Source organism: Solanum lycopersicum, chromosome 7 (genome assembly GCF_036512215.1).
Source record: "Solanum lycopersicum chromosome 7, SLM_r2.1".
NCBI classification, from domain to species: Eukaryota; Viridiplantae; Streptophyta; class Magnoliopsida; order Solanales; family Solanaceae; genus Solanum; species Solanum lycopersicum.
The window spans coordinates 4,621,236-4,634,284 of NC_090806.1; the positions used below are offsets into that span (position 1 = coordinate 4,621,236).

General features: G+C 37.0%; 1 protein-coding gene across 1 annotated transcript; it reads right to left on the reverse strand.

Moving 5' to 3' along the window:
* Positions 1-7,490: 7,490 nt before the first annotated feature.
* Positions 7,491-12,062, reverse strand: LOC138337175 (uncharacterized; the record flags this gene model as incomplete). The annotated part of the gene is made up of 8 exons (XM_069286801.1): positions 11,970-12,062; positions 11,331-11,450; positions 10,530-10,649; positions 10,167-10,469; positions 9,445-9,668; positions 8,844-8,961; positions 8,308-8,579; positions 7,491-7,836 (listed from the first exon to the last, which is right to left on the reverse strand). Coding segments are annotated over exons 1-8 (1,596 nt in total), but the record flags the coding sequence as incomplete, so codon positions are not given.
* Positions 12,063-13,049: the final 987 nt, after the last annotated feature.

The window sequence follows — 13,049 nt, forward strand, 5'->3', positions numbered from 1 at the left end:
TGACCATTTTAAAATGAAGAAAAAATAACTACTTAGAGTAAGATTAATACAAATATAATTTTTAGTAGAATTTTTTTTTTTGAGGGCTAATTTAGAAGAATTTTCAAAATTTAGAGTTCGGTAAATGAAATAATATTTATCATTTTTTTAAATTTTAATTGTTTCGACTAAATATATTTTCTTTGGATTTTTGATATTTTTATTATAGAATTACTGTAATTGTTTTATGTTTTTGGTGATCGTTGACCATTTTAAAATGAAAAAAGTTTAATTACTCAGATTTTTAGGACTAATTCAAAAAAAAAAAATTAGAGTCTTGTTAATGAAATTTTAGTTGTTAAGCATATACCCTGGATTTGATTTGAAAAAAAAAATAGAATTTGAAATAATATTCATCAATCTTATAAAGTTTAATTGTTTTGATAAAGATATATCTTCATGATTTTTGAGATTTTATTATAGAATTACTGTTATTTGTTATTACATTTGTGGTGATTGTTGACATTTTAATATATGAAGAAAAATTAATTAATTCAAGTAAGATTAATACAAACATAATTTGAGGATATATTAATGTTTGTGAAATGAAATGTCAATTCTTCAGCATATACCCTAGATTTGATTTTGAAATTAAGTAGAATTTGAAGTATTCTTTATCATTTTTCTGAATTTTTAATTATTCTAATTAAGATATGTTTTTCGTGATTTACTGTATTTGGAAGATAGATTATTTTTTGGTTTTTCATCCGCCGTCCAAAGTTCGAATCACATACTACAAGGCCCATTCGGGGATGACGCTCCCAATAGAATTTTCTCCATGCCTAGGGCTCGAATCCGAGACCTCTGGTTAAGGTTGAAGCGCTTCCATCAGTGCACCACAATCCATGTTAGTAAAGAAAGATTAATTAACTTGAGTAAGATTTTAAATATTCTGATAAAGAAATTATCTCCATTTTTGGTTTATAAAGATGTTATCTCCGTGATTTTCGCAATTTTAATTATAGAATTACAATAATATGAAGAAAAATTATCTGCTACGAATAATATTAATACAAACATATTTTTTAGAATAGTTTTTTGTTTTATTTTTAAATTAATTTTGAAAGAACTTTTAAAATTTAAAATTTGGGAAATGAAATGTTAATTCTCAAGGATATACTATAGATTTGATTTGAAAAAGAAAAACATTTTAAAAAATATTTTTCATTTTCTAAATTTCAATTGTTTTAATAAAGCTATTTTTGCCGTGATTTTCATGATTTTTATTATAACTGATTATCCTTCGGGGTGACTTTCCCCCTTATTTTTCTGTAATAAAATTATTTTGCATTTAAAATATTAAATCAATAATAAATCTCAAACTATAAAATTCTAATCTTTTAGGATGTACGAGTTTCATTTTGAAATTTGAGATGAAATTTACAACTTTCATTTTTGATTGCTCTAATAAAGATAGAACTTTCATCCATCGTGAATTAAAAAAATTCCTCTGCTTTTCTGTTATAAATTTAGTATTTTTTTTAAAACGTGAAATTATAAATAAAACTCAAGAAATGAAATATTAATTCTTTAATATGTACCCTAGATTTGATTTAGAAAAATAGAATCTTAGATAAATTAATTATCTTTCTTAATTTTCATGATTTTAACTATAGGTTTACTACTATTATTGCTAGGCACATAGTTTAAACCAGTAATGTGGTTCTGTTGAATTAATTGTCTCTGACGATATTCGTTAATCGTCAATTGCTAATTAATAATCATCAAGTATTAACTGTTAATTGTTAATATATTGTTAGTTCTTTGTAACGATTTAACTTTCATCGTAGGAAAAATTCAACGGAAAAAGAATTGAGGTCAGAAAACTTTAACGTGATAATTTGTGATTTCTTAGCCTAGTTTAGATTTGAACGAAATTGGAGTCTATGAAATATAGGAAAATTTGGTAACATTTGAGAGACATAATTATGATTTTAATTACTTGAGTAGATAGCCAAGACGTTAAGGAACCCGTACGCCTTTACGGAATTAAATTCGGGAGAGTAAAACTCCCGAAATTGATCTTAGTTTGAATGGTACTTTTTTGAGTGTCGTTGGTTTGAAGGTGTGTTGTGAAATGGAGTCTTGAAAATATTAAATTTTGCTTGTTGGTTCCGTGCAAGCTGCTGAGGCGAGATTTCTGCCACCACACGAGGTCATTGTAGCGGAGTGAGTGCCGCCATGGCGGGACAGGTGCGACTTAAAGTCGTAAATATACCCCAAAAATATTTTATTCTTATTTTTCGACTTTGAGGGCTAAGGAACGAGCCGAGGAGTCTTGTTGACAGTTTTCCACCATTCTTGAGGCTAAAAGATAAGGTTTTCACTCCTCAAATTTATTTTTTCGATCTGCAGAACCTATTTTCTTGGGTTTTTATTGATGAAGAAGGGGTTTGACATGGGAATTATGGTGGAAAAGCCCTAATCTGCGTATGGGGATCATGAGTTTGGTCTAGGGTTACTGAGTTCGTTATAATCCGGGTAATTAGATCTTTGATTGTCGTTCCTTGCGTATAAATTGTTGTTTGTAGACCTAGAACAAGCGAAACTAATCCTGAAAAAGGAGTTTCAAGCTAATTGTGATTCTACGATTGTGTGATATATGTTTGGTCTTGTTTCATTATGATACATGTATGTATGCGAATGTTCCATTATTGATCACACTTGCTGTAAATGAGATAGATGAATAACTTTATATGCCATGAATCACTTCTTGGTTGTATGATGTTGAGAATATACTTGTGATTGTAATTGTGGTGTGTTGAATTAATCAGTTGTCACGTTTCGACATAACTAATTGGGATAGTTATCACATTCTGGCATAAATAATTGGGATCGGTTGCCACATTCCGGCATAAATAATTGGGATCGATTATCATATTACAGCATAAACATTGGGTTGGATACACGTTCCGGTATGCTAACTGTTTGAGTTTGGGTTCCATGAGAGGACCAACTATTTGATATAACTGTGATATTAAAGAATTGTGAAATGCTTCGTTGTTCGTAAATGATGATGATATTGTATATGTTCGGTGTATGCATGCTATTATTATGGTGTATTGACTTACTTATATTGCACTTACTGGAATAGCTGTGTGATCCTACCACTACATTGTGGTTGTGTACTGATACTACACTTGCTCTTTCTTTATTGAGTACATGACATCTTTCGGTGACTATTGATAGACCTCAGCTAGGTGACTATTAAGCGTGACCAAATTCAAGGGTGAGTAAGTTCTTTCAGGCTGCTGTGTATCTTTCTTGTTTAAGTCCACTCTTTTCGGACTCAGACTATCTTTAAGGTGTTGTTGATTTTTGTGGTTGTACCCCTTACTCTTAGAGTTGTCGTTAGTAGAGTTTTGATACAATGACTTTCAGGTTCTAAGGGTTGTTCTTCTGCATTAGTTTGATCAATTATTTGTTAAAACCTCGGAGTTTATGAAAACTCTATTTTTGTTGTCATTTAAACCTGCTTCCGTATTTTTAAATGTGTCATTTTTTTATAAAATTTATTTGTTTGAGTTGTAGTAATAGTCCTCCCACCAAAGGATTAGTGGAAATGTCAATCCTGACAGTTTGGATCATGACACTCTTACTCATTAATCGTTAATCGTTAATCGTTAATCATTTATATGTAAACAAAATAATTTACTTGAGTTTTATTTATAATTTTCATTTAAATTATTGATTATGGAAATTGGTTTCGATCTTAATTGTTGATTGCTATTGTGGTTGAATTAGTTGTTCTTCTTCATTTAAGGAGAATAATATATCCTCTTTACTTAAAATTGTTTTACTTTTCTAAAAATCCATTTAAAAAGGATATTGTTTTCATTTTCGATTAACTTTTAGTTTTATTTTTCACATGACATATTCACATATTTTTAACTTAAAATAATAAGTTAAAAATATTTCTTAAAACTCTATATTAAATCAAAGTCAACAAAAAAATAATTTTTTTTATTTAGTATTCGGTCACAAAGTCCCATATTGAAGGATAATATGCCCTCCAACAAAGGCAATTTTATATTCAAAAAAAATCGAATTAAAAATAAACAGAATATTTATCATTCCACCGTAACTTATTAAAATATATATATGTACCTAAGTTACAAAATCAGAAATATTACTATATTTTTGATTGATTGACAAGTACGGACTAGAAGAAGTACAACATGACATTTTTCAGAGTATTTAAGAAAAAAACAAGTTTTATTTTGCAGTGCACTGAACCTGAATGTGAACTTGTAATTTAAAAAAAAAGGAAAGTTACTAGAACTTGGCTTTAATTTCTAATCAACTTTTAATTATCAAGATTACATTTTTTTAATAAAAAATCCGTACAAATATCAAGATTAGGGGTGCGTTTGGTACGAAGGAAAATGTTTTCTTCGAAAATAAGTAAATTTTGAACTTATTTTCTCATGTTTGGTTGATGAATACAAAAAAAGTTTTGGAAATAATTTTTAGTGTTTGATTTACGAATGAAAAATGTTTTAAGAGACATTTTTTATTTTTACGAGAATAGAAAATAATTTATGAAATTGAAAATATTTTTTAAAAACAAAATTATTATTTTTTTGAGTGGGGGGAAGGGAAGGGGGTAGGAGTGAAAAAATTTTTAAAAAAAAAATTGGGAGGGGGGTGGTAGGGGTGGGTAGGGGGCTGGCGGGAGAGGGATAGGAGTTTAAAAATAAAAAATTAAAGTTGAAAATATTTTTAAAAAACAAAATTAATCTTTTCGGGAGGGGGGGGGGGCTGGCCGGTGGTGGGTGAGTGGTTCAGGGATCGAGTGAAAAAATAAAATTTTAAAATTTAAAATATTTTTTTAAAATTGATGTTTTTCTCAAAAAAAAATATAATTTAAAATTAGAGGAGCGTTTTGAAAAATATTTTCCTTAATTTTTTGAAGGAAGTCATTTTCCTTAATTTTGAGAAATTTGAGTTGATTTGAAAAACATTTTCTGAAGCTTTTCTCTCAACCAAACATGAGAAAATTGAAAAAATATTTTCTTTCGTACCAAACACACTCTAGATTTTTTTTAAAAAAAAAGGATCCTACTGAAATTTAATTTCTATGGGAAGGTTTTGAAATATTTTATTTAGTGTCTCACAAAATTGATAATAAGTTTGAGATATTATTATGTCTTTTAGGAGTGTGTGGTTTCAAATTATATGACTTTAATAGTGTAAAGGTTTAGATCCACCAACTATTTAGCCAATTGTTGCATGAGGCACAAAATAATTTTTTAAATACTTTTGGATCTTTTACTTTAATATTGTACGAGTTAAAATTAAATAAAATTTATTTTAAATATAATATATTTAACTTTTTAGTGTATTTTATAGTAAAAGTTTATGTATTTAAGTGTATATTTATCAATATATATATTGTCACGACCCAAATCGGGCCGCGACTGGCACCCACATTTTACCCTCCTATGTGAGCGAACCAACCAATCTAAACCTTAACATTTCAATATAATATCAACAGAAAGTAATGCGGAAGACTTAACCCATTAATAAAATAAATAACTATTATTATCCCCAAAATCTGGAAGTCATCACCACAAGAACATCTATGATCAAATGACTAAACTAAGAGTATTCTAAAAAATAAAAATACATAAGAAGCTAGTCCATGCCGGAAGTTCAAGGCATCAAGACTTGAAGAAGAAGATCCAGTCCAAGCTAGAAGCATTAGCTCACCCTGAATTTCCGATGTAGTAAGACTGGCTTGAATTACTGTTGAGTCGAAGACGACGGCACGTTTGCTGCCCTCCACAAATAAACAAGAAGAAAACATAAAAGTAGGGGTCAGTACAAAACACGGGTACTGAGTAGATATCATCGGCCAACTCAAAATAGAAAACAGTATATATTAAGCAATATTATAAATCAACTAATATCCTTAGCATGCAGCATTTACAGTTACCATAACCCTTGGTTACAACACCAAGCACATCAATGAGGACTCACGCCTCCTCATCATACTCATTTGGGAATTAGGTTCATTAGATTTGAATATATTATCATCTTTCAAGATTCATTATCTTTATTCCCCTCGTGTCGGTACGTGACACTCCGCTCCTCATATACTATCCTGGTGTCGGAACGTGACACTCCGATCCTCATTCTATCCTGGTGTCGGAACGTGACACCCGATCCATATTCTATCCTGGTACCGGAACGTGGCACCCGATCCATATACTATCCTGGTGTCGGAACGTGACACCCGATCCATATACTATCCTGGTGTCGGAACGTGACACTCCGATCCTCATATTCTATCCTGGTACCGGAACGTGGCACCCGATCCATATACTATCCTGCTGTCGGAACGTGACACTCCGATCCTCATATTCTATCCTGGTACCGGAACGTGGCACCCGATCCATATACTATCCTGGTGTCGGAACGTGACACTCCGATCCTCATATACTATCCTGGTACCGGAACGTGGCACCCGATCCCCTAATCTCACTACTTTCGTTCATCAAGCCTTCTTTTATACCAAGGCATCATCATTAACAAAGTAGATTAGGGTTTCTTTTCAAGATTCAGGATTCAATAGCTTCATCATGCTTATTATATCATAATTACATAATCACATCATTCATGCAAGCATACAATCAAGCATATAGAAGGGTTTACAATACTACTAACACATATCATTCACTATTAAGAGTTTACTACGAATAGCATGAAAACCATAACCTACCTCCACCGAAGAATTGCGATCAACAAGCTATCTTCTCAGAATCCTTGCTATCCTCTTCGTTTCTCTCTCTCTCTACTCGTTCTCTTTCTTTTTCTGTCTCTCTTTGTTCTTTCTTATTTTTCTTATTCAAACCCTCTTTCTTTTACCCTAATTAGTATATAATTAAGAATAAAAGATGGCAATAATAACCCACTAATTAACTTAAGGTTACCTCTTTTAACCCCCAAGTAATTAGGCTTATTAACATTAACCCACTAACTTTATAATTAAAGCAGGAATAGTCAAAAACGTCCCTTAAAACGTATAAAGAAATCCGACCCGAACTGGGATTGCGTAGCCCGTGACGGGCCGTCGCGCCTGCGACGGTCCGTCCTGCTGTCCGTCGCACAGTTCAGAGACCCAAATTTCCACCAAGGGTCTGTGACGGTCCGTCACACCTGTGACGGTCCGTCCTGCCATTCCGTTACGAAGTTCAGAGAGTCGATTTTTCAGTACCCAATCTCAGATTTTCTAAGTGTTTTGAAACGAGACCCTGCGACGGTCCGTCGTGCCCATGACGGTCCGTCGTGAGGTTCGTTGCCTCAGCCTATTTTTCCAGAAATAAAATCTGCTGCTCAAAACGACTAAACAGGTCGTTACAATAGATACCAATTTACCCATCGTTCGTCCCCGAACGATCACAAGAAGGAAAACAAGGGCGAAAAGGAGTACCTGAATCTGTAAACAGATGTGGGTATCTTTCTCGCATATCTGCCTCCTTCTCCCAAGTGGCTTCTTCAACGGGTCGATTCTTCCATTGCACCTTGATAGATGCAATCTCCCTTGATCTCAACTTGCGAATTTCCCTATCTAGAATGGCAACAGGTTCCTCCTCATAAGACAAATTCTCATCAAGCAAAACTGAATCCCAACGGATAATGTAGTTTCCATCCCCATGATATCTTTTCAACATAGACACATGGAATACCGGATGTACTCCGGACAGCCCTGGAGGCAAGGCTAACTCATAAGCCACCTCCCCTACTCGTTTAAGTACTTCGAAGGGACCAATATACCTTGGGCTTAGTTTACCTCTTTTACCAAACCGCATCACTCCTTTCATTGGTGAAACTTTCAACAAGACTTGTTCACCATCCATGAACTCTAAGTCTCTAACCTTTCGATCTGCATATTCCTTTTGTCTACTTTGCGCCGCGAGAAGCTTTTCTTGAATAGACTTCACTTTCTCTATCGAATCCCTCAAAAGGTCAGTACCCCAAGGTCTAACCTCGAATGCATCAAACCAACCAATGGGAGACCTACATCTCCTCTCATACAATGCTTCAAATGGGGCCATATCAATACTTGAGTGATAGCTATTATTGTATGAAAACTCCGCTAAGGGCAAAAAGCTATCCCAATGGCCACCAAACTCTATCACACATGCACGAAGCATATCCTCCAACACTTGAATCGTTCGCTCAGACTGACCATCGGTTTGAGGATGGAACGCAGTACTAAGGTCCAACCTAGTACCCAATTCTGCATGCAATGTTTTCCAAAACTTAGAAGTAAACTGCGTACCTCTATCTGATATAATGAAGAGTGGAACCCCATGCAATCGCACCACTTCCGAGATGTAAAGTTTGGCTAACTTCTCTGCATTGTAAGTCACCTTGACCGGAATGAAGTGAGCAGACTTAGTTAACCTATCTACAATTACCCAAATAGAATCAAACTTTCCCAATGTCTTTGGAAGACCAACCACGAAATCTATTGCAATCCTTTCCCACTTCCATTCCGGGATGGGCATTCTCTGATGTGTTCCTCCGGGCCTCTGGTGTTCATACTTTACTTGCTGACAGTTTAGACATTTGGCAATAAACTCAACAATATCACGTTTCATTCTACTCCACCAAAAGTGTTGCTTTAGGTCACGATACATCTTGGTTGCACCCGGATGTATCGAATACCTTGAACTATGAGCCTCTGTCAGAATAGTGTTGATCAAATCATCGACGCGGGGTACACATACCCTTCCCTTAATCCTCAAAACACCTTCCTCATCGATTGTCGCTTCTTTAGCCTCTCCTTGCAACACTTTATCTCGGATCCGGATCAATTTTTCATCATTAAACTGCTTTCCCTTAATCTTGTCAAGGAAGGAAGATCTTGCCTCTACACAAGCTAAAAATCCTCCCTTCTCATTTACTTCTAATCTCATAAGGTCGTTAGCCAGAATCTGAACTTCTCTAGCCAATGGGCGTCTAGAAGCTTGCAAGTGAGCTAGACTTCCCATGCTTCCCGCCTTTCTACTTAAAGCATCCGCTACAACATTCGCCTTCCCCGGATGATACAAAATAGTAATGTCGTAGTCCTTCAGTAGTTCCATCCATCTCCTCTGTCTCAAGTTCAAATCTTTCTGAGTAAAGACATATTGTAGGCTACGATGATCCGTATAGACCTCACACTTAACCCCATATAAATAGTGTCTCCATTGCTTTAATGCAAACACTACCGCAGCCAATTCCAAATCATGAGTTGGATAGTTACGTTCATGCACTTTTAATTGCCTCGAAGCATAAGCAATCACATTCTTCTCTTGCATTAGCACTGCACCCAAACCTGAATAGGATGCATCACAATAGACAATGAAATTCTTACCTTCCACTGGCAAGGTGAGAATTGGTGCAGTAGTCAACAGAGTCTTGAGCTTCTGAAAGCTTTCCTCACACTCATCTGACCATACAAATGGAACATTCTGCTTAGTCAAGTTCGTCAATTGGGAAGCAATAGAAGAGAATCCCTTGACAAATCGGCGGTAGTAGCTAGCTAACCCAACAAAGCTCCTTATTTCTGACACATTAGTAGGTCTTACCCAATTCTTCACTGTCTCAATCTTAGAAGGATCCACCATCACTCCATCCTTAGAAACCACGTGCCCCAAGAAGGACACTGGATATAGCCAAAACTCACACTTAGAGAACTTGACATAAAGCTTTTTCTCCCTCAACATTTCCAATACCATTCTCAAATGCTCTTCATGTTCCTTCTTGCTCTTTGAGTATACCAATATATCATCAATAAATACGATCACAAATAGATCCAGATATGGCTTAAAAATCCCGTTCATCAAGCTCATGAACGCAGCAGGGGCATTCGTAAGACCAAAAGACATCACTACAAATTCTTAATGCCCATACCTCGTTCGAAAAGCAGTCTTTGGCACATCCGTTGCCCGTATTTTCAATTGATGATAACCGGATCTCAAGTCAATCTTAGAGAAGACACAAACACCTTGTAACTGATCGAACAAATCATCAATGCGAGGAAGAGGATACTTGTTCTTAATAGTTACCTTGTTCAACTGCCGGTAGTCTATGCACATCCGAAAACTCCCATCCTTCTTCTTTACAAACAAAACCGGAGCACCCCAAGGAGATGCACTTGGTCTAATGAAGCCTTTGCTCAACAACTCTTGAAGTTGGGCTTTTAACTCTCTTAACTCCGCGGGAGCCATTCTATAAGGGGGTATAGAAATGGGGCGAGTACCCGGTTCAAGATCAATACAGAAGTCAATGTCCCTATCTGGTGGCATACCAGGAAGATCTGCAGGGAACACATCCAGAAACTCACGGACCACCGAAACCGACTCAATCGAAGGCACTTGGGTAGTGTCATCCTTGAGATGTGCCAAGAAAGCTAAACACCCTTTACTAACCATTTTCTTAGCACGAAGAAAGGAGATGATACGCACCGGACTGAAAGTGTAGTCACCCTCCCACACTAACGGATCTGTCCCAGGCTTGGCTAACGTCACCGTTTTAGCATTACAATCCAAGATCGCAAATTGCGGAGAAAGCCAAGTCATACCCAGAATTACATCAAAGTCAACCATTTCTAAAATAACCAAATCTACATAAGTGTTGCTCCCCACAAAGTTCACCAAATAAGACCTATATACCTTTTCAACTACCACAGACTCACCCACCGGAGTAGAAACACGAATAGGCATATCAAGTAATTCACAATGTAAATTTAGACCATTAGCAAATGAGGAAGATACATAAGAAAATGTGGATCCAGGATCAAACAATACAGAAGCCATGCAATCACAAATCAAAAGATTACCTGTGATGACAGCATCTGATGTCTCCGCTTCAGATCTCCCAGGAAAAGCGTAGCAATGGGCCCTCTCACCCGTCTGTCCGTTGCCCCTACCATGTTGTGATGTAGTGGCTACAGGTTGCCCATCACCTCGGCCGTTCTGGTGACCACCATTACCTCGACCACCACGTCCTCCAGAATAACGGCCTCTACCATGACCACCTCTACCTCTAACATTTGGAGGTCTGTAACTCGGTTTTGGACAATATCTCTTAATATGTCCAATCTCCCCACATCCATAGCACTCTCTGGGTTCATGCATAGGTCTCTCAGAGAAGTGTTGACCGGTCGGAGGTGGACCCCCAACTACAGTCTGTAGTGAAGACTGAATTGGTCGGACTGAGTAACCTCCGGAACCTTGTCCTCTAGAGTAAGAACCATTAAACTCACCACCCTTTCGAAACCTTTTTGATGTCGATGCCATGGTGAATTCATCTGGCTTCACTCCTTCCACCTCTACCACGAAGTCCACCACTTCTTGCAAAGATTTTGCTGTAGCCGCTACCTGTAAAGCTGAAATCCGCAACTCTGATCTCAACCCCTTCACAAAACGGCGAATCCGCTCTTGTGGACTGAAACATTGTTGGGTGGCATACCGGGATAATGCACGAAACTTAACCTCGTATGCAGTAACCGACATCCTACCTTGCTCTAGACTTAAGAATTCATCTCTTTTCCTATCCCTCAAAGTCCGCGGGATATACTTCTCCATAAACAAACTAGAGAATGAAGCCCAAGTCATAGGTGGTGCCTCTGTTGGTTGACACTCAACATGTGACCGCCACCACATTTTGGCGTTCCCTTGAAACTGATAACTCACGAACTCAACACCAAACCGTTCCACTATACCCATCTTGTGTAGTAGCTAATGACAGTCAACCAGAAAATCGTAAGCATCCTCTGATTCAGCACCCTTGAAGACTGGAGGTTTAAATTTCAAGAACTTACTGAAAAGTTCATGCTGATCATTTGTCATTATAGGCCCAGTAGTCAGACGTGGAAATGTGCCTATTTCCAATGGAACATCCATGCGGGGAGCCATAGTAGCCGCACGTTGTACCTCCGGAGCCTGAGGTGCTGGTGCAGAAAACATTGGAGGTGCCTGAACCTGATCAGATAACCCGCTAAGATAAGCAAGGACATGATTTATCATGTCTGGGGTAGGTTGGGGAGGCAATCCCTCATTCTGTACTTGTTCAGTTTCACCTTCCTCACCCTCTCTCACTACCTCTTCAGTCGGTGGAGGAGTCACTGCCCTAGTATCAGATGGGCTAGGTGCTCGTCCTCTACCTCTAGAGGACGTCCTCTCACGACCTCTCCCACGGCCTCTTGCCGCTATTATTCCTCTGGCTACAGCCCCAGTGGCTGGTTCAGACGCACCTTGTCCCGCCGGTGCTGGTGCTGGCGCGGTTGTTGCTCTAGTTCTAACCATCTGCGAAATAGAGTGAAGATGGTCAGATACCAATTTGTATCACCTAGATACCAATTGGACCCAAGTAATAGCACGAAAGAAAGAATGAAAGAATGGAATTTTCCTAAAGTCTTATAGCTTCTTAAAGAAAAGTAAAGGCGCCCCCCTACCGTTCCTTAAGACTCTACTAGACTCGTTCTTGTGTGATGAGACCAACGAACCTAATGCTCTGATACCAAGTTTGTCACGACCCAAATCGGGCCGCGACTGGCACCCACATTTTACCCTCCTATGTGAGCGAACCGACCAATCTAAACCTTAACATTTCAATATAATATCAACAGAAAGTAATGCGGAAGACTTAACCCATTAATAAAATCAATAACTATTATTATCCCCAAAATCTGGAAGTCATCACCACAAGAACATCTATGATCAAATGACTAAACTAAGAGTATTCTAAAAGCTAAAAATACATAAGAAGCTAGTCCATGCCGGAAGTTCAAGGCATCAAGACTTGAAGAAGAAGATCCAGTCCAAGCTAGAAGCATTAGCTCACCCTGAATTTCCGATGTAGTAAGACTAACTTGAATTACTGTTGAGTCGAAGACGACGGCACGTTTGCTGCCCTCCACAAATAAACAAGAAGAAAACATAAAAGTAGGGGTCAGTACAAAACACGGGTACTGAGTAGATATCATCGGCCAACTCAAAATAGAAAACAGTATA